This window comes from Podarcis filfolensis (assembly GCF_964270895.1).
Source record: "Podarcis filfolensis genome assembly, chromosome: 16".
Classification (NCBI taxonomy): Eukaryota; Metazoa; Chordata; class Lepidosauria; order Squamata; family Lacertidae; genus Podarcis; species Podarcis filfolensis.
In genome coordinates this window covers 13,261,460-13,282,317 of record NC_139620.1, presented here as the reverse complement: position 1 = coordinate 13,282,317, position 20,858 = coordinate 13,261,460, and the positions used below count along the sequence as shown (strand labels likewise).

At 48.2% G+C, this 20,858-nt stretch overlaps 1 protein-coding gene across 1 annotated transcript; it reads right to left on the bottom strand.

Moving 5' to 3' along the window:
* Positions 1-4,995: 4,995 nt before the first annotated feature.
* Positions 4,996-20,282, bottom strand: CFAP45 (cilia and flagella associated protein 45). Its single transcript, XM_083591830.1, has 12 exons — positions 20,178-20,282; positions 18,731-18,862; positions 17,320-17,453; positions 16,048-16,192; positions 14,249-14,419; positions 12,635-12,813; positions 11,424-11,553; positions 9,997-10,143; positions 9,606-9,719; positions 7,927-8,120; positions 6,396-6,620; positions 4,996-5,179 (listed from the first exon to the last, which is right to left on the bottom strand). Exons 1-12 carry the CDS (start codon positions 20,178-20,180, stop codon positions 5,110-5,112), a joined length of 1,644 nt encoding a protein of 547 aa, XP_083447956.1. The 5' UTR covers positions 20,181-20,282; the 3' UTR covers positions 4,996-5,109.
* Positions 20,283-20,858: the final 576 nt, after the last annotated feature.

Here is a 20,858-nt window from a genome sequence, read left to right as displayed (position 1 = left end):
TAAGGTCCATGAATAACCATAGTTTAGAGGTCCCGGGCCCTAAGGAAGTCAGACTATCCTCCACCAGGGCCAGGGCCTTTTCAATGATGGCTCCGACCTGGTGGAATGCTCTGTCCCATGAGACCAGGGCCCTTTAGGATTTAACCTCCTTTCGTCGGGCCTGTAAGACAGAGCTATTCCACCTGGCCTTCAATTTGAATTCAGCCTGATCTTCTATTTCCCTTCTCTTCCCTCTCCCTCCCCTTTTATGAAGATTACCCGCTCTGAGACCCCACAGCTAATTCTCCCTGGCCTCCTTGCTGGCCCAAGTAGGACTAATTCAGCCAGCTAGCCCTGGTGGTTATCTAATGCTTATTAGATGGATTTCCCCTAAATTGATTTCTGAACTTTGAATTTCATTGTTATTCGTGTTTTTATACTGTATTTTATGCTGCTTTTACAACTGTGTTTTAAATTTGTTGTTAGCCGCCCTGAGCCCAGTTTTTGAACTGGGAAGGGCGGGGTATAAATTAAAAAATATTATTATTATTATTATTACTCTGAGAAGGACTACCCACACTACATGCAACCTAAAGGCAACAAATTTATCCACTATTTTTCAACAATTTCTTAACAATTTTGGGTTCTTCCAAAAAAAAAAAAAAAAAAGGCTCAACAACCTGGTTTTTACTTTTTGTAAATACGGTATGTCAACTGTAGCCTTATTAGACTATACCGACTGGTGGGGTCTGCGTTGCTCCTGGGAGGGAGAAAGGAAGTCAAATGACATCGAGGTTTGGTTCAGAGAAAGTTTATTCTGCTCTCCGGATAGCAGAAGGCACTTGCGTGGTCAGCCCACAGCAAGTCCAAAGAAAAGAGATATTTCATGCAGTATATATATCCTCCAGGCACCCTCTCTCCCCTTCCCCAGGAATCTAACCACGTCAGCTTATACACGTAAGTTGACATCCATGACCATAAACAGTTGTTCCTGTTCCGGCACTCTTGACCATAAAAGGTTGTTCCTGCTCCTATTCCTACTCTTATCTTGGAGCAAGAGGTCACCAACTCTAAGAGCTCTCCTGGCGCCGTTCCCGGGTGGCTGACAAGGTCTGTACGTCAGTGTGGTCAGGACGTAAGATAAGACCCAGACGTGCCATCCCTGCTCTATTTTAGAATGGACAAGGCCATCCATTGCCGTCACGGACTGATAAAGGAGAGGGCTTTGAGCACTTGTTTATACAGCTGGCTTTCTGTTTATACATTGACTCAAGCTCAAGCTTCCTGAACTTGAAAAGCTCAAGTTAATGCATTTTAGAAATGCTCCCTTGGAGGAGGAAAAATGGGGATTTTGGGGGCCCGTTTCAGACTGACTGCACAGTCAGTTTTTGGGTTTGGGAAACCCATTCCTTCACAACCCTACCTCCATGCATCTATATAAACTACGGATTTCATAGAATCATAGGGCTGGAAGGGACATCAAGGGCCATCTAGTCCACCCCCCTGTAATGCAGGAATCCCAGCCATCCAAGCTCCATTTAGAAACTTCCAACGAAGGAGAGTCCACCGCCTTCTGAGGCAGTCCATCCCACGGCTGAACACCTCTTACCATCTGAAAACTCCTCCTAGTTTTTAGTCAGAATCTCCTTCCGTGTAATGTGAATCCATTGGTTCAAAGGCATCCTGTGGCAGTGAGTTCCATACATTAACTGTGCATCATGTGAAGCCCTCTCTCTTTTCTATCCTGAACTGACTGTCCATCAATTCCAGCGGGCAGCACTAAGGACTAATATTACTAAACAGGGGAAAGCATTTCTCTCTATCCAGTTTCTCTACCCCCTGCATTAATTGTGTGTGTAAACTTCAACAGGTCTCATCTGAGTAGGACTAGCACCAGATACAACAACATTCGGGTGCTAATTCACAAAGCCCAAAACAACTTGGGACCAGGGGACTTTATGGGTTGCCTAATTCCTTACTATCCAGATCGTCAGATGCTGTTCCCTCCATCCCCCGGGATCTGGCAGGCCTTTATCAGAGTGTAGCAGGCCCAGCCCTGTGGAACTCCTTGCTACCAGAACCTGGCAGCCGCTGTGTCTGGCTTCTTTCAGACATCTTTTAAAACTATTTTTCAGGCAGTCCTTTGGCATATGAATTTTGCTTTGCCTGCCGGTTTTTACTGGTGCATTACTGAAGTTTTCAATATTGCATATTTCCCCCAGCTACATTCCTTGTTATATTTCCGGTGAGAGTGTAGCTTAAGTAAAGGTAAAGGGACCCCTGACCATTAGGTCCAGTTGTGACCGACTCTGGGGTTGCGGCCGCTCATCTTGCTTTACTGGCTGAGGGAGCCGGCATACAGCTTCCGGGTCACGTGGCCAGCATGACTAAGCCTCTTCTGGTGAACCAGAGCAGTGCACGGAAACACCGTTTACCTTCCCACCAGAGTGGTACCTATTTATCTACTTGCACTTTGACGTGCTTTTGAACTGCTAGGTTGGCAGGAGCAGGGACCGAGCAACGGGAGCTCACCCCGTCATGGGGATTTGAACTGCCGACCTGATTGGCAAGTCCTAGGCTCTGTGGTTTAACCCACAGCGCCACCTGCGTAGAAGAGTGCAGCTTATACAGAGATAAATAAAATAAAGCCATCCATAGCCATAGGTTCCCCTCTCTACCCACTGCTGCCTCAAACCCTGGCAAGTCGCTGCCTGTCCGTATAAACAATACTGAGCTAGATGGACTAATTGTCTGATTCTGTATAAGGCAACTTCCTGTGCTGTTTCCCACTGTTAAGGGAGAGGACGATTGAGGTGCCTGATATTTCCCCTTGGCTCTGCCATTCCTCCCTTGAAACTCATGGCCTCTGTGGCTGCTTTTCATATTTTTGTACGCGGGGAAGCCTTGGGAGACATCAGCAGCATAATATCTGGTTTGGCTTTTGGGTTGACCAGCGGGTTCGTGGCTGAGCTGGAATGTTAAGTGGGGACTTCCTGGTTTGTAGCCAAGGCTTTTTGGCACCAGCCGAGATCATCGTTATTGTCTAATTATTATTTATTGTGTTTCTGACCCACCCTTCACTAGAAGGGCTCAGCGCATGTTACCAAATATCAAAACAATTAAAGCAACAAGAAGAAGGAAAAAGTCAGCAGCAACACAACCCTATCCATCATCTCAAGTCCTTAAAACCAGCTGCCTTATTTGTCAAATATTTGCAAATATTTTTCCTGACATTTATCCCCAGCTAGTAAAATACCCATTGTTGTGACAGCAGTGAGAAGTAGGTTAGAGGTTATAAAAGCTGCCTTTTGTTCTCCTTCTCAATGGGATAGAGAGATGCATTACAGGCGACTCCTTACTTATGCTGGGGTTACGATCCGGAGCTCCGCACACCTAAGTGAAATTGTGAAAAGTGGGGAGCACCCTGTAAATGCCCTCTCTGCCACTCTCTCTTTGATCCATACCAAAAATACTGTGTCCAAAAATATCCACAACTAGAATTGATGCTGTGGGGCTGGCAGGAGGCAGGCAGGAGGATGCGCTACCCCGCAAACCAGCTGTTAGGCGGGGAGGCGGAGCAGCTTAAACAAAGCCCTCTGGTCTTTTCGGGGCTTCCTCTGGCCTGACGTCATTTTTGGGCTCAGGGGAGGGTCTCCTTGTGAGCCACAAGAACTCTCAAGCTCTCTCCCGCCATTTCTGGGTATGAATCGAATTAATTACCCAGCACAACATATATACAAAGCCACATGCGAGCAGAAAACTTGTAGTTGGGGGGGGGGGTGGCAGTAGGTTTACTTTTGTGAAAAAAATGCAACTGTCTGCTAGTCACAGATGATGCTCTGCCCATTTTTTCTTGGTCCCTAGAAAGTTCCCTAAGAGGGAATGTGGTTCTCAGGTGAGAAAATCCCCCCCAACCCCGATTCCAATGGTTGCCTGGAAGCCAAAGGAAAGAGGGGACTTCACACAGGTGAGTGAGGAGGGTGGATCTCTCCATCCATTCTCTGCTTCAGCCAACACACTTGGCTTCTGTGCCTGGCACAGAGGAAGGAAAGTCATCCCACAAAGGCTACTTAGTGGAACCTATTTTTAAACAACCTGCTAAAATGCTCTTAGCCAGGGTTTCTATGCAGGCTGCAGAGGAGGCGGCTAGAATTTTGGGGCAGGGGTGATAAACTTTTATGGGTTTCTTATTCAAACTATGGATAAAGAATGGCAATGAGGAAGAAATCAGATGCAGTTTGCATTTAAAGGAAAGCCAACCAGATTTACAATACAGAAACTGAAATACTTTCAGAATTCACACTTCTCACAGGTCTCCAGCCGAATAATGTCAGATAAATGTACATACCAGGGTAAAGTGTGCATATGTTAGCAAAAATAATATGCAGAAATGCATTATATATGGGGAAATCGCTTCACAAAAAAATGTGTTTAGAGTGGTACCTCGGGTTACATACGCTTCAGGTTACAGACTCCGCTAACCCAGAAATAGTGCTTCAGGTTAAGAACTTTGCTTCAGGATGAGAACAGAAATCGTGCTCCGGTGGTGCGGCAGCAGCAGGAGGCCTCATTAGCTAAAGTGGTGCTTCAGGTTAAGAACAGTTTCAGGTTAAGAAAGGACCTCCGGAACGAATTAAGTTCTTAACCCGAGGTACCACTGTATTTGGCAAAATTGCATGCAAAAAGAGAAAAGTGCATTAAAATTCCAATGAATTTTCACGAGGACTTCCTGGGCTGTATCCAATGTTAGTCCTACTAAGAGCAGAACCATTGCAGTTAATAAACATGACTAACTTAGGTTCAGTTGGATAACACCCTACAAAATAAATAAATCACAAACAGAGGTGGAAATGTGGAGAAATATGCTTACATGGTTGGGGTGGGGGGATTAGAAACTGACAATGACAGATTTGACCCTTCCTAATTAAGGGGCCAATGGCTCCGTGAACTTCTGGGTCATGCCCTGAAAGGGAAGAGAGGAAACAAAACAAAGCAAAACACAAATCCACACAGATGTATCCAGAAATAGGTCTATTCATAAAATACTCTTGGAAAGTAAGAAAATAGAAAATCTAGGCTACACGTAGACAGTCTACAAGGTGTTGTGGGTGATGGAGGTTCTTCCCCCACTCAGTGCACTGACTGGACATAGGCCTTGCGCTCCACCTGGGCACAGTACTTCTCGGGGAGGCCGGCGGCTCTGCAAAGAAGAAAGAGAAGAAGGAAACCCTGGTCACTAGAGGGCACGCAGTCCATCCTCGCGTCAGTGCTGTGCAAGAACGCCAACCAGATGAGTGTAAATTGGTCACTGCCTGTGTAGCACATTTGAATCTTACGTGGAGGTTCAGTTCCAAGTGTTCCATGTATACATGAAAATCGTGTATACCCAAACCCTTGGGTCCGCTCATGTGCTTGACAGGTGAGGGGGTGGGGAGAGAGAGAGAGAGACAGATATGTCCCTGTACTCCCAGAGCCCAGGTGCTGACCACCAAGCAAAGCACATAGTTTAACAGGGGTCAGCAAACTTTTTCAGCAGGGGGCTGGTCCACTGTCCCTCCGACCTTGTGGGAGGCCGGACTATATTTTGAAAATAAATAAATGAATGAATGAATTCCTATGCCCCACAAATAACCCAGAGATGCATTTTAAATAAAAGGACACATTCTACTCATGTAAAAACATGCTGATTCCCGGACCGTCCGTAGGCTGGATTGAGAAGGCAATTGGGCCGCATCCGGCCCCCGGGCCTTAGTTTGCCTAGGTAAAGGTAAAGGGTCCCCTGACCATTAGGTCCAGTCGTGACCGACTCTGAGGTTGCGCGCTCATCTCGCTCTATAGACTGAGGGAGCCGGCAGACAGCTTCCGGGTCATGTGGCCGGCATGACTAAGCCGCTTCTGGCGAATCAGAGCAGCACATGGAAACACCGTTTACCTTTCTGCCAGAGTGGTACCTATTTATCTACTTGCACTTTGACGGGCTTTCGAACTGCTAGGTTGTCAGGAGCTGGGACTGAACAACGGGAGCTCACCCCGTCACGGGGATTTGAACCGCCGACCTTCTGATCGGCAAGTCCTAGGTTCTGTGGTTTAACCCACAGTACCACCCGCGTCCCTTAGTTTGCCTACCCATGGTTTAAAAGCTATTTGGGTAACCCCAGGCAGACCATGCGCAAAAAGAGCTTTTAAGCCCTCCCCTTTGCTAGGATTTAACTCGAGCAATTTCAACCAGCCTGCCTGCAACCATGTATGGTTGAAATTGCACCTTGTGCATGATGCAATCATAGCAGGGGTGGGGAGTGGGAGAGTGTGAGCTGAGGGAACCAGACTTTGCAAAGTGCTGCGGATTCAGAGACTGGGATCCCTGGCAAACATGGACAATGGGTCAAGAGGAGTCGGGGGTCGTCGCGCAGCCTCACCGGAGCTCGTCGAGCTTCTTGCGCTTGATCTCGTTGAGGCGCTCGCTGCGTCGGCGTGCTTCTTCTTTGAGCCTCTTGCCCTCCTCGAAGATGGCGATGCGCTCCTGGACCTGCTTCTGCTGGTGCTCGCGCACCTGGCGCCGGATCTCGTCCGCGTGGGTCTGCTGAAGAGCCACACGCTTCTCATGCTCTTTCCGCTCCTTCTCAATCTGTTCCTGTTGGATTCTGGGGCAGGGGAGACAACAACATGAGTTAGTGAGTGTGCTTGACTAAGTCTGGAAGCATTTAACCTGGCCAATTGCAGGGGTTAGTATGTGGCAAACACCCCCATCAAAAAAAGAGAAAAAGATTGCATTGATTTCCAGAGGTGGGCAAATTTTGAGAATGTGTGTTGGGTGTGTGTGATTTTATCTTAAAATCAGATATTGCTACGGTCCAATACCTGCCATCTTAAGCCTGAATTGAAGAAGGCAGCGCAAAGGATGTTTCTTTGTAGGTTCAGTGTGAGCCATAATAATAGTGATAGTTTTATTATTTGTACCCCGCCATGCCCACCAGTAAATTTTGGCTCACCTGACACCATTGTGATGTCAGGTGACTGGCAGGTGGGAGGCTCCATCCACCTGTCAAAATGGCCCTCAGGAGAGCAGGGAAGTCAGGATCCTGCCTGTTGGTTGGATCCTATTCCCCAGCTCTGTCTTAAAACTGGGAATTCTGGCAGCAGGATTCAGGCACCTTGCAGGAAGAGGGAGCTGCTATCCTGATCCTGGCTTTGTTGCAGTGCAACCATCTGCAGAAGGCCAGAGCAGGGATGGGGAAGCTTGTGATGCAAGCACTGCCTTGTGGGAGTCCACAATGACTATACAAGATAATCTTGCAAATAGGAATATAGGAAGCTGCCTTATAGCGAGAAAGACCCTGTAAAGTATAATTGTTCAATTGCACACTGAAAAAGAGAAATACTTGTATGTATATTGCTAAGAGTTTAATATTGAAAAATTCCACTGAAGCATACTGTAGCTTCTCTGAGCTCTAACAGGTTGATAATTAGCTGCTGGCATTCTCTGCTCTTTCACGCGAGTGTTTAACCTTAGATCATGTGAGTAACGTATTTAGTTGAAAATCTCCATCTTGATGGGTGTTTGTTGCCTGTTAGTTATTCTCTGGAAGCCAAAGAGAACAAAGGATGTGATAATGATGCCTCTCCAGGAGCAAATAGCCTTAAGCTGGATGCAGGTTATGAGGGAAACAGAGCTTTGGTTTTTGTTCTGATTGCAATTATGTTCTATTTTAAGAAGAAGAAACCCATGCTTGAATATGCATGTGCTTTATACAACTTTCTAGATGTATCATTGATTGTCTTGCACCTGTTTTGAAGAAGTTCTGGTTAGTAAAGCTTTGAATTGTATTCATGGGTTTTGTAAAATTATTATTCCAAAAGGCGTCTGTTTTGTATGCATCCTATCACAGCAGGGCCTCTACCCCTGCGCCACGGCCCTTCCACGCACTGCCAAGCAGCCCGCTTCCCTACCTGACGATCCTCTCAAACTCGGCCCGGTCCCGCTGCACCTGGACAGCCAAGGTGTGCTCCTTGTGGGCCACCTGCTCCAAGCGGCTCTGTTTCAGCATGGCTTCTGTCTGGGCCTTCTTATGCGCCGCGTCCTTCTCCTTCCGGCGCCACTCCCGCTCGGTGGCCTCCTGGTTACGCTTGGCCCTCAGGGCGTCCTGGAGGGGATGGAAGGGAAGTGGGGGCGTTGGCTGGGCCATGAGGTGCTGCGTGTGGCGATGCCTGGGGGAGACTCTTATCATATTTCAGAAGACAGACAGGGAGAGGAGCACTGGGCTTCCCTGGTAAGTAAAGGTAAAGGGACCCCTGACCATTAGGTCCAGGCGTGACCGACTCTGGGGTCGCAGCACTCATCTCGCTTTATTGGCCGAGGGAGCCGGCGTACAGCTTCCGGGTCATGTGGCCAGCATGACTAAGCTGCTTCTGGCGAATCAGAGCAGCGCACGGAAATGCCGTTTACCTTCCCGCCGGAGTGGTACCTATTTATCTGCTTGAACTTTGAGGTGCTTTCCAACTGCTAGGTTGGCAGGAGCAGGGACCAAGCAACGGGAGCTCACCCCGTCGCGGGGATTTGAACCACCAACCTTCTGATGGGCAAGCCTTAGGCTCAGTGATTTAACCCACAGCGCCACCCGCATCCCGTGCTTCCCTGGTAATACATTACTATTTATTATTGTTATCATTAGAATCAAGGGTCATCCATTCCAACCCCCCTGCAATGCAGGAATCACAGCTAAAGAATCCCTGACAACTGGCCATCCAACCTCTGTTTGAAAAGCTCCACCGAAGGAGAGTTCGCCACCTTCTGAGGCAGTTCACTGACAAACAGCCAAACGGAATTCCCACCTCTGCTCTAACCACCATGCTGCCACTGGTATCGATACTTCAGAATGAACAGGTGAATAAATGAACAGCATCGTCTAACTGTGGGCTGTCCACTTTATCCATTCACTGGTTGAAAGAGTTAGGGAAGTTTAGCCAGGAAAGGAGGAGACAGAAAGGAGATACAACAGCCATCTTCAAATCTCTAAAGGGCTGTCACATGGAAGAGGGAGCAAGCTTGTTTTCTCCTACGCTGGAAGGTAGGACTCAAACCACAGTGGACGCTCGGGTTGCGAACGTGATCCATGTGGGAGGCACATTCACAACCCGCAGCGTTCGCAACCCGCATCTGTGCACGCGCGGGTTGCGATTCAGCGATTCGGCGCATGTGCAAAGCGCGATTTAGCGCTTCTGTGCATGTGCGACCACCAAAACCCAGAAGTAACCCGTTCCGGTACTTCTGCGTTTTGGCGGTCCGCAACCCAAAAAAGCGCAACCTGAATTGGCTGTAACCCAAGGTATGACTGTAATGGCTTCAAGTTACAAAAAAGGAGATTCCGACTAAACATACGGAAAACCTTTCTGACAGGAAGAGCTGTTTGACAGTGGGAAAGACTCCCTCGGTAGGTTGTGGACTCTCCTTCCTTGGAGGTTTTTAAGCAGAGGTTGGACGGCCACCTGTCACGGATGCTTCAGCTGAGATTTCTGCATCGCAGAGGGTTAGATTGGATAACCCTTGGGGGTCCCTTCTAACTCTACGATTCTATGACCTGCACTCCTGGCCCTGTTTCGTGCTTTAAGAATGCACCCCTGAGCCACACCTGCTCTGCTTGGTGATCCTGGGCTTTCTCCTGCAGCGCCCTTAGCCGGGCCGTCTCCATCTCCTTTTCCCGGCGGATTTTCTCCTGTTCAGCCTCAAACTCGGCCTCCCGTTCCTGGCAGGGTACAATTAAAAAAAAATGTAAATTTTCACAAAGTTTTAAAAATATATATTTAAACAAAGTCACAGGTCAGTGCAAGCAGACATATGAACTTATGAACACACGCGAAACTGACCCAGACTGACCTGCCCATCCCTAGCCAAGAGGAGGCCAAGGCAGGAGGGAGTTGGCTCTGGGAAGGTTTTCCGCTGTACCCGAAATCTGCCCAGGCGCTTTTTCTTCCCCAGCAGTGCCCTCTCCCTGGCCCACATGCCCTGCCACCACCACATACCATCTTCTTCCTCTGGTACTCCAGCACCCGCCGGTCGGCCATCTTCTCCTGCTCCAACATTTCCTGTTTGCGCTTCTCGTTCTCGTCGTTGACGCGCCTGATCTCGGCCTGCAAACGCAGCTGCTCCCTCCTCCTGCGCTCCATTTCCTGGAGGAGAGCCGGAAGAGTCACTAAGCATCCTTGTTAACCGTGGGTTGGGTCCAGCTACGTCAGGCCACGTCCGTGATTCCTGAGGGGTCTTACTTGGAGCAAGACTAATGTTGGACAAAACGTGGGCCTGAAATACCGCCGGTTCCTTCTGCTCTCCTCAGTCACAGAGATCTTCTGACTGAGGCACTTTTGGTGGTTCCCCATGCTTCTGAGGTCTGCCTTTCTCAGCCTTCGGTTCCGAGATGCCGTTGGACTACAACTCCCATCACTCCTAGCCAAGATGGCCAGGGATGATGGGAGTTGTAGTTCAAGAACATCTGGGGGCCCAAGGTAGAGAAAGACTGGTCTACAATGTGGCTCTTCCGAAAAGGCACCTGCTCCTGGGGCTGAGGCAATATAGGCCCTCAATATTCAGAGGGCCCAGCACACAATGTCAGGATAATAATAATAATAATAATAATAATAATAATAATAATAATAATTTATTTATATCCTACCCATCTGGCTGGGTTTCCCCAGCCACTCTGGGTGGCTCCCAACAGAATAATAAAAACACGATAAAACACCAACCATTAAAAACTTCCCTGAACAGGACTGCCTTCAGATGTCTTCTAAAAATCAGATAGCTGTTTTTATTTCCTTGACATCTGGTGGGAGGGCATTCCACAGGGCAGGCACTACTACTGTGAAGGCCCTCTGTCTGGTTCCCTGTAACCTCACTTCTCACAGGGAGGGAACTGCCAGAAGGCCCTTGGAGCTGGGCCTCAGTGTCCGGGCAGAACGATGGGGGTGGAGACGCTCCTTCAGGTATACTGGACTGAGGCCGTTTAGGGCTCTAAAGGTCAGCACCAACACTTTGAATTGTGCTTGGAAACCTACTGAGAAACATTGTGCATGTGGGGCCCCCTCAACCGTATGGAGAAGCTGGCAATTCTGTTCTCCAGGGTTTGGGGCAGAGGGCATTCCCATCACTACCTGGAGAGCTGGGACCTTCTGCATGCAAAGCAGGTGCTCTACCTATGGGCTCCTCCAGATGTGTAACTCCCCAGTTCTTACCAGAAGGACTGCTGCCCCGTCCCAAGCTCTTTGTCCAACTAGCTCAACGTTGTCTGCACAGACTCGCAGCAGCTTCCCAGGATCTCAGACAGAAATAATCTCACTCTTCTGTGCTGACTGATCCTTTTTGATAAACTGGAGGTGCTGCTGGGGACTGAACTGCGAGTCTTCTGCATTCGCTGCAGGTGCCCTGCCCCTCAGCTACGGTCCTGCCCCCTTACCCTCTCGTCTTCAAACTGCAGCCTCTCCAGGTACTCCAGCATCTCCTGCGCCTCTTGGTCTCGCTGCTCGGACTTCACGGAACGCATCTCTTCGTTCTTCTGTATCTGCTCGAGGAGGTGACGCTTCCCCCTGAGAATCAGGTGAAGGAGGAATTTTCCTTTGGAGCAAATGGGTTCTGACGGCACAGAGAGGCCTAACGAATGGTATTCCTCTGTGCAGGGAACCAATTGTGGCCAAGGTTCCCAATCTTAGGTAGCTGTGGTATCATGTTAATCTGTTGACGTATTTCTTGTTGAAGCCAGATACGATTTCCCAGGTATGCAAAAATTTGGCCACAACTGAAGGAACCTTTGTTAAAGTTCTTTCAATTGTTTCCTTATTTCGTTCCTTCAATGTTGTTTCCTTACTGTGTAGGTCACGGATAGAAGCTGAGGGTGGCAATATTTTGAGTGGTAAGACCCTCTGACCTTGGATATGACATTATCAACGTGCAATGGAACTGTTTGTGCACAAAGAAGCCTTTGAAATCTGTCTCTGCCAGGATAAGAGAGACCTCACTAAATTTCTTCTTAGGTGGCATTTCATGCCAGTGAGATTGTCCCATATCTCAATTGACTCTGATTCTAATTGTTAGCAGGATTGCAGGCTTAAAGGAACCTTCTTCCATATATGGTGACACTGCAGACAACTTTCAGACCAGTGTCTTTAGAAAAGCAGGTCTCCTTTATTCATTTACTTACTTATTATTTTTATTAAAGATTTCTTGGTTTACAAAAGTATGTGGAATGTCTCTTTTTTCAAGCTACATTTTCTACAGATCAGTTTCATGTGTTGAGACATTAGTGTTACATTAGGAAGGAAAAGGGGGGGAAAGAGGTGGAGGGAGAAATCGTGAGTTGGGGGTGGGGGTCGGGTGGCGATGTTTCTATTTTACTTAATGTATGTGTGGGGTTTTGTGTCAGCGTCGCTAGTGCCTAAGGCCACGTAGCAACTTCACAGCAGAGGTGAGACCCAAACCAGGGACTTCCTGACTCACAGCTCAGTGGCCTCTTACACGGTTTGAGAGGGAGGCTCTGATTCTCCAGGGGTGTGCTCCTTTTAACTCATGCTGCTGCACACATGCGGGGAAGGCAACGCTGCAATGATGCTCTACCACTGAGCTACAATGAAACCCCTTGGCCAGAAGCTGCACAGAAGTCTGGGCTCTCACCTGTACTTCTCCTCCTTCCTCTTCCGTTCCAACTCATCCTGCATCATGCCGACCTTCTGCCTCTCCGCCTCCATCATCTTGGCCAGCCGCATCTCCTCCTCGTTCATCTCCTTCTCAATCTGCCTCTTCTCCAGGATCTGGGCATCGCGGATGGCGTGGCATTTGGCCTCCAGGATGATCTGCAAAGAGCGGAAGGGAGCTGCTGCCGTGGGCCGAAATGCACATGCGGGGCTTCATCTGGAGCTGAGCTCCAGCACCTCTTTTTGCCCAGATCCCAGCAGTTCCACCTTGGAAGGTGCAGAAGCCAGTGGTTAAATAAATCCACTCTTGGAAGAGAACCTGAGCGCAACAGTATTCTCTCCACCTGCAATTATCAGCAACCAATATGCAGCCGCAGGCAGCAGAGGCAGAATATAGCTGTTCTGGCTAGTAGCTATCGACAGCCTCCATGAATTTGCCCAGTCCTCCATCCAAGTTGAAGCCATCCTAGTTGGTGGCCATCACTGCATCCGGTGGCAGACAAGCACTACTTCTTGTGGGAAGTAGAACATAGTCATCATGGCTGGCAGACACTGACAGCCCTTTCTTCCATGAAGGAGGGACAGAGAGGCCCCATATGCCTCTGCTTCACTCCCCTACATGGAATTCCTGTTCCCCCTGTGCCAACAGGGAGAGATGTGAAATAGGAGGCTGCTTTTCTTTTGGGAATTATAGGGACAAAGCTACCTAAATTGTATAGAAATTCATTTATGTATGCTACTACAGCAGCAGGGACGTGGGTGGCGCTGTGGGTTAAACCACAGAGCCTAGGACTTGCTGATGAGAAGGTCAGTGGTTTGAATCCCCGCGACGGGGTGAGCACCCGTTGCTTGGTCCCTGCTCCTGCCAACCTAGCAGTTCGAAAGCACGTCAAAGTGCAAGTAGATAAATAGGTACCGCTTCAGCGGGAAGGTAAACAGTGTTTCCGTGCGCTGCTCTGGTTCGCCAGAAGCAGCTTAGTCATGCTGGCCACATGACCCGGAAGCTGTACGCTGGCTCCCTCGGCCATTAAAGCGAGATGAGTGCCGCAACCCCAGAGTCGGCCACGATTGGACCTAATGGTCAGGGGTCCCTTTACCTTTACCTTACTACAGCAGCAGCAGCAAGAATGCTACTCGCCCCCAAAATGGAAAGAAGCAGAAGTCCCAGCAAAGGAAGAATGGATACAAAAACTTATGGAATATGCAGAAATGGCAAAACTTACCGGAAAAGCATAAGAAATCAAGATAACAAACTTTTTTATAAAAGAATGGAAATGGTTTATTGAATATTTACAGATAAATTGCAAACGGATAAAAACATTGGCAGGATTATTGTAACAACCTGCAGTTTGATAAGAGTATATTTTTAGATAATTAAATGAGCAAATTGAATGAATTTGGATATGAGGAAGATATTTGAAAATAAATTTAAGGAACCGCACAAAGAGGGGGAAGGTAGTCAAGCTTTGAAATGTTAAAATGATTGTAAATTAATGAAATGTATAAACCTGAAAAGTATAAATAAAAATTTAAAAATAAAACAAAATAAATATGAGGCCGCCCTAAGGGGAACCGCCACTTCTCGCTCCCTCACCTCGCCAAGAGATTTGATCTCATCTTCCTGCTCCATGCGCATGTTGGCGGCTCGCTGCAGCAGGTACTGGGCCCTCTCCTTGGCCTCCTCTTCCAGGTCGTTCAGCTTTTCGTTCTTCTTCCGCAAGATCTCCTTTAGCTTCATGGATTTCTTCCGCTCGTTCACGGCAGCCTGGGGGAAGGGAAGATGAGAGGGAGAAGCAGACGGGGTGCATCTTGCCACCCAGGGTTGGGCAGGCCACTCTGGGGCTGTGAATGGTTCTCTCTTTATTTATTTACTTACTTACTTAGGTTAACACGGGGGGGGGGTGGCTGCGTGGGCCAGGACTATATCTCCTCCCACCCAACTTTGACAGGTGGGAGGGGCCACCCACTCACCAATCCTCTGGTATCATCATGGTTCCACAGGGAATGTGCTAGCAAGACAGCACCCGGTAGTACTGAACCCCCAGGCCCACCTGTCAATCAACTGACATCACCAGAGGATGTCAGGTGATTGATAGATGGGCATGGTTTAAGAGAAACAGCCTTGCGGGCCAAACTGGACCCCCTGGAAGGCCAAGACTGGACCACAGCCTGGAGGTTCCACCCGCATGGCTTAAAGATTTATATACTGCCTGTCAATAAAATCTTTCCAGGGTGGCTTACAAAGTAATCGCAAACATAGTCATTTCTCATGTCTTTGTTTTATGCCACAAATAAAAAGAGGAATCAGCAACGTTTTAGCTCTTCAATACCAGGCCAATACTTTTTTTTTGCTCTTCCGGGCTTTTGGTTTTTAAATAGTGATTTATTTATTATCCTATCCTGGTATCCATCCTTTAGTATCGTAGGGGAAGGATAAGTGTATTTCTTTGCTATGTTTTCAGTGGATGAAGACTTTTAGCGATGCTGTTTTTCTGAGAAGAAGAGGTGCCGGAACTCACCATGAACGCCTCCCCTGTTCTCTTATAATGGCCATGGTGCCTATCTGAGATTTCCGGCTGGGAAAAGGCTTTTCCTATGATGTAGACCTCCTCTGTTTATATGCATGACATTTTTGTATTTTAAACCTTTGTAAGGTGCTCTGAGTCCCTTTTGTAAAAAGCGATGAATGTTTTTAATTAACAAATAAGTCAAATCTACTTTGGCTGGTATCTCAGTTACATTTGCAGTATCTACCTACATTCCGCTTAAGAGTGGATCCATTGATATTGATGGACCCAAGGTACTCCTGCTGATGAATTTCAGTGGGCCTACTCCGAGTAGGACCAACAGTGGAGACAACCAAGAGACCTGGCCAGTGACCCCCATGCACCGGTGACTTCCTAATTAGACTACTGCAGCAAACCTTTGTGGGACTGACCCCCAGAGACTGTTCAGAACCTTGAGGGAGCATAGAATGTCGCTGCTGATTTGTTACAGAAGCCTGTCGGATGATGATCTGAGGCCAGGACAGGAACAGCTGCGTTAAGGGGGCAGATGTGTTTACTCTGGGGACAGAAGGAGCATGGTAAAATGGTTCAGAGCACTGAGGAGATCCAGGTTCAAATCTTAACTCAGCCGGGAAGCTTTACGGAGTGCACTTGGGTCAGTCGCTCTCTAACACATATAGCATTATCTGCTTCACAGGACTTTCAATTTATTTATTTAACAAAATTTATACACCGCTTGATTGCGACGAAACCTCTAAGCGGTGCTGTGAGAATAAAATGGGGAGCTTCACGTGTACTGCTCTGAGCTCCCTAGAAGAAAGGCCGGAGATAAATGCAATTAAAAAACAACAACATTCTCTGCCATGACGAGGATAGCCTTACGTACGATGGTGGCTTCTCGCTCTGCCTTGAGGGCTGCTTTCTGAGCTTCGCGCTCCTCCTTGGTGAAGACACGGGACGAGTCTTTGATGCGCTGGAAGTCCTCGGGGCTTATGATCAGGGACTCTCCAGACGGGTCGAGTTTGGGCACACTGGGCATATGAGAGAGAGAAAGGAAGAAGATGGTGATTTCATCTCTCCATTTGGAAGGGTGATCGCAAGCTGGACTAGGCCAGGGTTCCACAGAACTGCCAAATCTGATACCGGGAGAATAATTTCATCTTTCATTTTAAAAAAGGAAAAGGGGGAGGAGCTCTTAGCCTCACCCCAAGCACCCTTTGATTAATAATAATAATAATAATAATAATAATAATAATAATAATAATATTTTGGGTACCCCACCCATCTGACTGGGCTGCCCCAGCCACTCCAGGCAGATTCCAACAGAATATACAAAGACACAATAGAACATCAGACGTTAAAAACTTCCTGATACAGGAGTGCCTTCAGATGTCTACTGAAGGTCATATAATTCTTTATTTCCTTGACATCTGATGGGTGTTCCACAGGAGGGTGCCACCACCGAGAAGACCCTCTGCCTGGTTCCCTGTAACTTCACTTCTCGCAGTGAGGGAACCGCCAGAAGGCCCTCGGAGCTGGACCTCAGTGTCCAGGCTGAACGATGGGGGTGGAGACACTCCTTCAGGTATACCTGAAAACCTACCCAGACATTTCATAACAAAGAACCTCAGGTCCTGGGGGACAGAGAAGAGCCACCCTCTGTGACACATCCCTCACGAGCCCTGCTTTATGCCACTGAAGGCTGGTCCATTAGGACCAACAGGGCATGGCCCCACCAACCTGTCTGCTCTCAGCCGGTCCCTACCTGTCCGACTTACAACCAAACAGGGAGCAGCTCTGCCTATTATTAACACTGGCTCCCCCTGCTGCTGATCTCCCTGCCTTCCACCCTACCAGTGTATTTGTTTATTCAACGTATATCCCACCCTTCCTCCCAAAGGATCCCAGGGCAGCAAAGAACAGGTGATAAAACGTCTTTCAAAAAAAGATTGTTAAAATGATTCCAATACAGATGCAGGCTGGGGAAGAACTCAACATCAAAGGCTTATTGGAAGAGGAAGGTCTTCAGCAGGTACAGGAAAGACAGTAGGGATGGCACCCCATGTGATATTTAGTGAATTCCCAGCAACCACCGTTCAGAGGGGCAGTGCCTTCAACTGTGGAGGGGAGTGCCTAGCCCTAGTTCTAGAGAGCTTACATGAGGTCCCGGATCAGGTCCCGAGTGATGAGACGGATCGTCTCCGGCTTGTGGCCCCAGCCCAGGGACTTCCTGGCCGAGTCCACATCTCGAAGGACCACGATGGGGCTGCCAGTGCGGGACAGGTTAACATTCTGCAAGAAGGAAGGTGGCATCAGAAATGTTCACGGATGCTTGGCAGGAATGCTACCAGCCTCCCTCTCCCTCCCGCTTTGGCTTCCTTCTTCTGGCGGTGCTTGGGCAATCGTAATCCAGTTTAAAAGCTAAGATATGGATGAGCCTTTTAGCAGCCACTGAGTTCCTTCCATCGTGAGCAAACCAACCATTAAGTCTTCCTTTATTTGATTTTATTTAAAATATTTATAAGCCACCTCCAGGGTAACCACAAGGCAGATTCCACACATGAAAATATAGAAAACCCCAATAGCTACAAGATCATATTTCTCAAAATCCTCCAGTAAATATTGGATACAGGTACATTGAGTGGTATTCATGCTTGTCCTCCTTAGAGTAGACTCGCTGGAGTTAAGGGACATATCTAACTTAGGTTCATTCATTTCAGTGGGTCTACTTTGAGTTGGATTCAGCTGAATACAACTCACTGTTTTCGTTCCACTCAAAGTAGACCTACTGAAATTGATGGTACTAAGCTAGTGTTGCCCATTAATTTCAGTGCTACTCTGAGTAGCGCCAACACTGGATATGACCCATTGTGATGCTTTGTATGCTGCTGTTCCCATTTTGTGTTGGCACTGCTCCCTTTTCTATGGCTGATTGCTACTGTTTTATACAAGGTTGTTTTGCTTAAGCTGTGAGGGGAGATTTCAGAGCAAGACAAGCATCATTTGGGATTAAAAATAGAGAGATTTTGCAGAGAACAAAGAAGCTGCCTTTTAACAAGTCAGACCATTGGTCTATCTAGCTCAGAATTGTCTACATCAGCAGTAAACAACATGGTGCCTTCCGTACGTCTTGGCCTACAATTCCCATCAGCCCCAGCCAACATGGCCAATGGTGAGGGATGATGGAAGCTGTTGTCCATCAACGTCTGAGGAGCAACACATTGGCTATCTCTGGTCTACACAGATTGGAAGCAGCTCCAGAGATTCTGGAGATTAAACCTAGAGCATCTGCAGGCTAAACAGGTGCTTTATTGTTTTCCCTCTAAAAATAAAGTGTTATTTCAGTCCTTCTGGTTCTAAAGACAGGTCTGATTTAAAGAGGAACACCGGAATCTGCCTTCTACTGAGTCAGACCATTAGTTCAGTATAGTGGCAGCAGCTTTCCAGTGTTTCAGGCTGGGGTATTCCCAGCCCTAAATGGAGGTGTCAGGGATTGAAGGTCTGGGACCTTCTGCATGCCAGGCCGATGCTCTTAGCCCAAAGCAGCCACTGCTCCCCTCCATCCTCACCTTGGCAAGCCCAAAGAGGCTCTCATCCACTTCTGAGCTGGCAGCCTTGGTTCTGTAGCGGGCGTGGGAGCGCGAGCGGGACCGGCCCGAGGAGCTGGTGGAGGTAGCACCCAAGGAGCATACACTGCCCGGCTGCAGGAAGGAAAGAGAGGCAGAATTTTGGAATTATACATGATGGGGAGCTGAAAGGAAAGATGCAAGGGATTCATGTGTGATGATTTGCAGGCCTTTCCCATGCAGGAAGATCATTCTTAAGAAACAAGCTGCGAGATCCTAAACTGAATTTAGCTGGCCAAAAACGTAGGGCTGCCTCTGTAGATGGTTTGGAAACTTCACTTGGTGCAGAATTTGGCAGCCAGGTTGCTCATGGGGGTAAGATGGTTTAAGCATATTACACTGAGCCTGGCCTGACTGCACTGGTTACCAGTTAGTTTCCAGGCCCAATTCAAAGTGCTGGTTTTGACCTTAAACCACAATGCCTCAAGGATCGCCTCTCCCCATATGAATCAATCCAGCCCCACAGACATAATCTGAGGGCCTTTTTCATGCGCCTCTTCCACAAGAGATCCAGAGGGCGGCAACACAAGAACGGGCCTTTTCTGTGGTGGCTCCCCATTTGTGGGATGCTCTCCCCAGGGAGGCTCGCCTGGCATCTTCATAACATACTTTTAGGCACCAGGCAAAAGCATTCCTCTTCAACCAGGCCTCTGGCTGATGGACATCCGATGCCCTTTTAAATGTGTTGTGGAAGGGGGATTTTTTGTTTTGTTTTTGTTTTTATCATGTACTTGATTTTGTCTTCTCATTTTGTATTTTTTATGTTGTGAACTGCTCTCTGATCTTTGGATGAAGGGCAGTATACTACTACTACTACTAATGATAATGATAATAATTGCCTCCAACTGGGGAGGGCAGAGCCACAGCCCGTCTGGCTAGTCACTTATATTTTAAAATTTATTTATTTATCACTTGATGATGATGATGATGAATGTATTGCCTTCCACCTATACGTCTCAAGGTGATGTACACAACACAGTCAAACCAGTTAAAAACAGCATGGAAAATAAAAGCAAATGTCTTGGAAAAACAGTAAAAGGATATACCCTCTGCAGACACCTAAACATCCAGCAAACTATATTAGTTAGCTTAAACGTGAGATATATTTCTATTTTCATAAAAACCAGTTCAACTGGGGTTTTTTATTTTTAAAAACCCCAGTTAAACTTCCTTAATCAGCCAGGACACTGCTGTTGCATTATTTGCTGTGTGAATAAACTAGCCTTAATAAAAGTATTTTAAAACCCCTCCAACGAGGCCTCTCTAGAGCAACAGGCATCTCCCCCCTCCGCCTCCCGATGAAGTGGCCACGCTGACATAACCTTAGGGGGCTTCAGGGCTTCCCTGCGCCTCGGCACCCTTTTTGGGTCAGATTCAGCCCCGCGCTCACCATCTCGCCCTCCGCTGCCGGCTCCGGGAAGCTCCGCCTCCTGTTTACCCGTCGCCATGGAAACAGCCGAACCCTCCTCCTTCCCCTGCCCGCCACGTCTCACCTTGGCAACGGCAATGTCGTCAAGGGAGGAGCGCGGGGTTCCCCGAGGCGGGGAAGTGACGTCACGAGGCCTGCTCAGAAGTCAGCCCCGGCTGAGCGGGGGGGGGGGGAGCTTTTTCCAGGGGCCGTTTTACTTATGCAATATACCTACTTAACGAGGAACGCAGGAAAGCGACTTACCCCTGAATCAGACCCATCACTTAGCTCAGCATTGTCCGCACTGACTGGCAGCTGCTCTGCAGGGTCACATTCCCTGTCTTGCCCGGAGTTGCCCCATCGGGGATTTGAACCCGGGACCTTCTGCCTGCAAAGCGGGCCCTGGCCCTATGGCACTGCGGAGATGGCGTTTGCCTGTCGGTGGTGTCCTTGAGCTTCGGCTTTTCCTAAAGAAGAGTCAGCAGAAATATGCTGTGGAGTAGGAAGGGAATTGCGGGACTCCAATTCCCATCATCCCCAAGCAAGCAAGGCCTTTTGCCAGATGTGATGGGAGTCCAGCGACGCCTAGAGGCCAGTTAGAGATGCCCATGCCATCGGAGCAAAGCATATGTTGTGGGCCTTGCCTTTGGGATGGCATGATAT

Excerpts from the sequence above, each read along its gene's own strand:
- CFAP45 (XM_083591830.1), bottom strand. Across the intron at positions 16,193-17,319 it reads GACCTGATCCGGGACCTCAT|TGTGCCCAAACTCGACCCGT; the intron begins GTAAGCTCTCTA and ends TCATATGCCCAG. Across the intron at positions 8,121-9,605 it reads AGGATCACCAAGCAGAGCAG|GACGCCCTGAGGGCCAAGCG; the intron begins GTGTGGCTCAGG and ends CATCCCCTCCAG.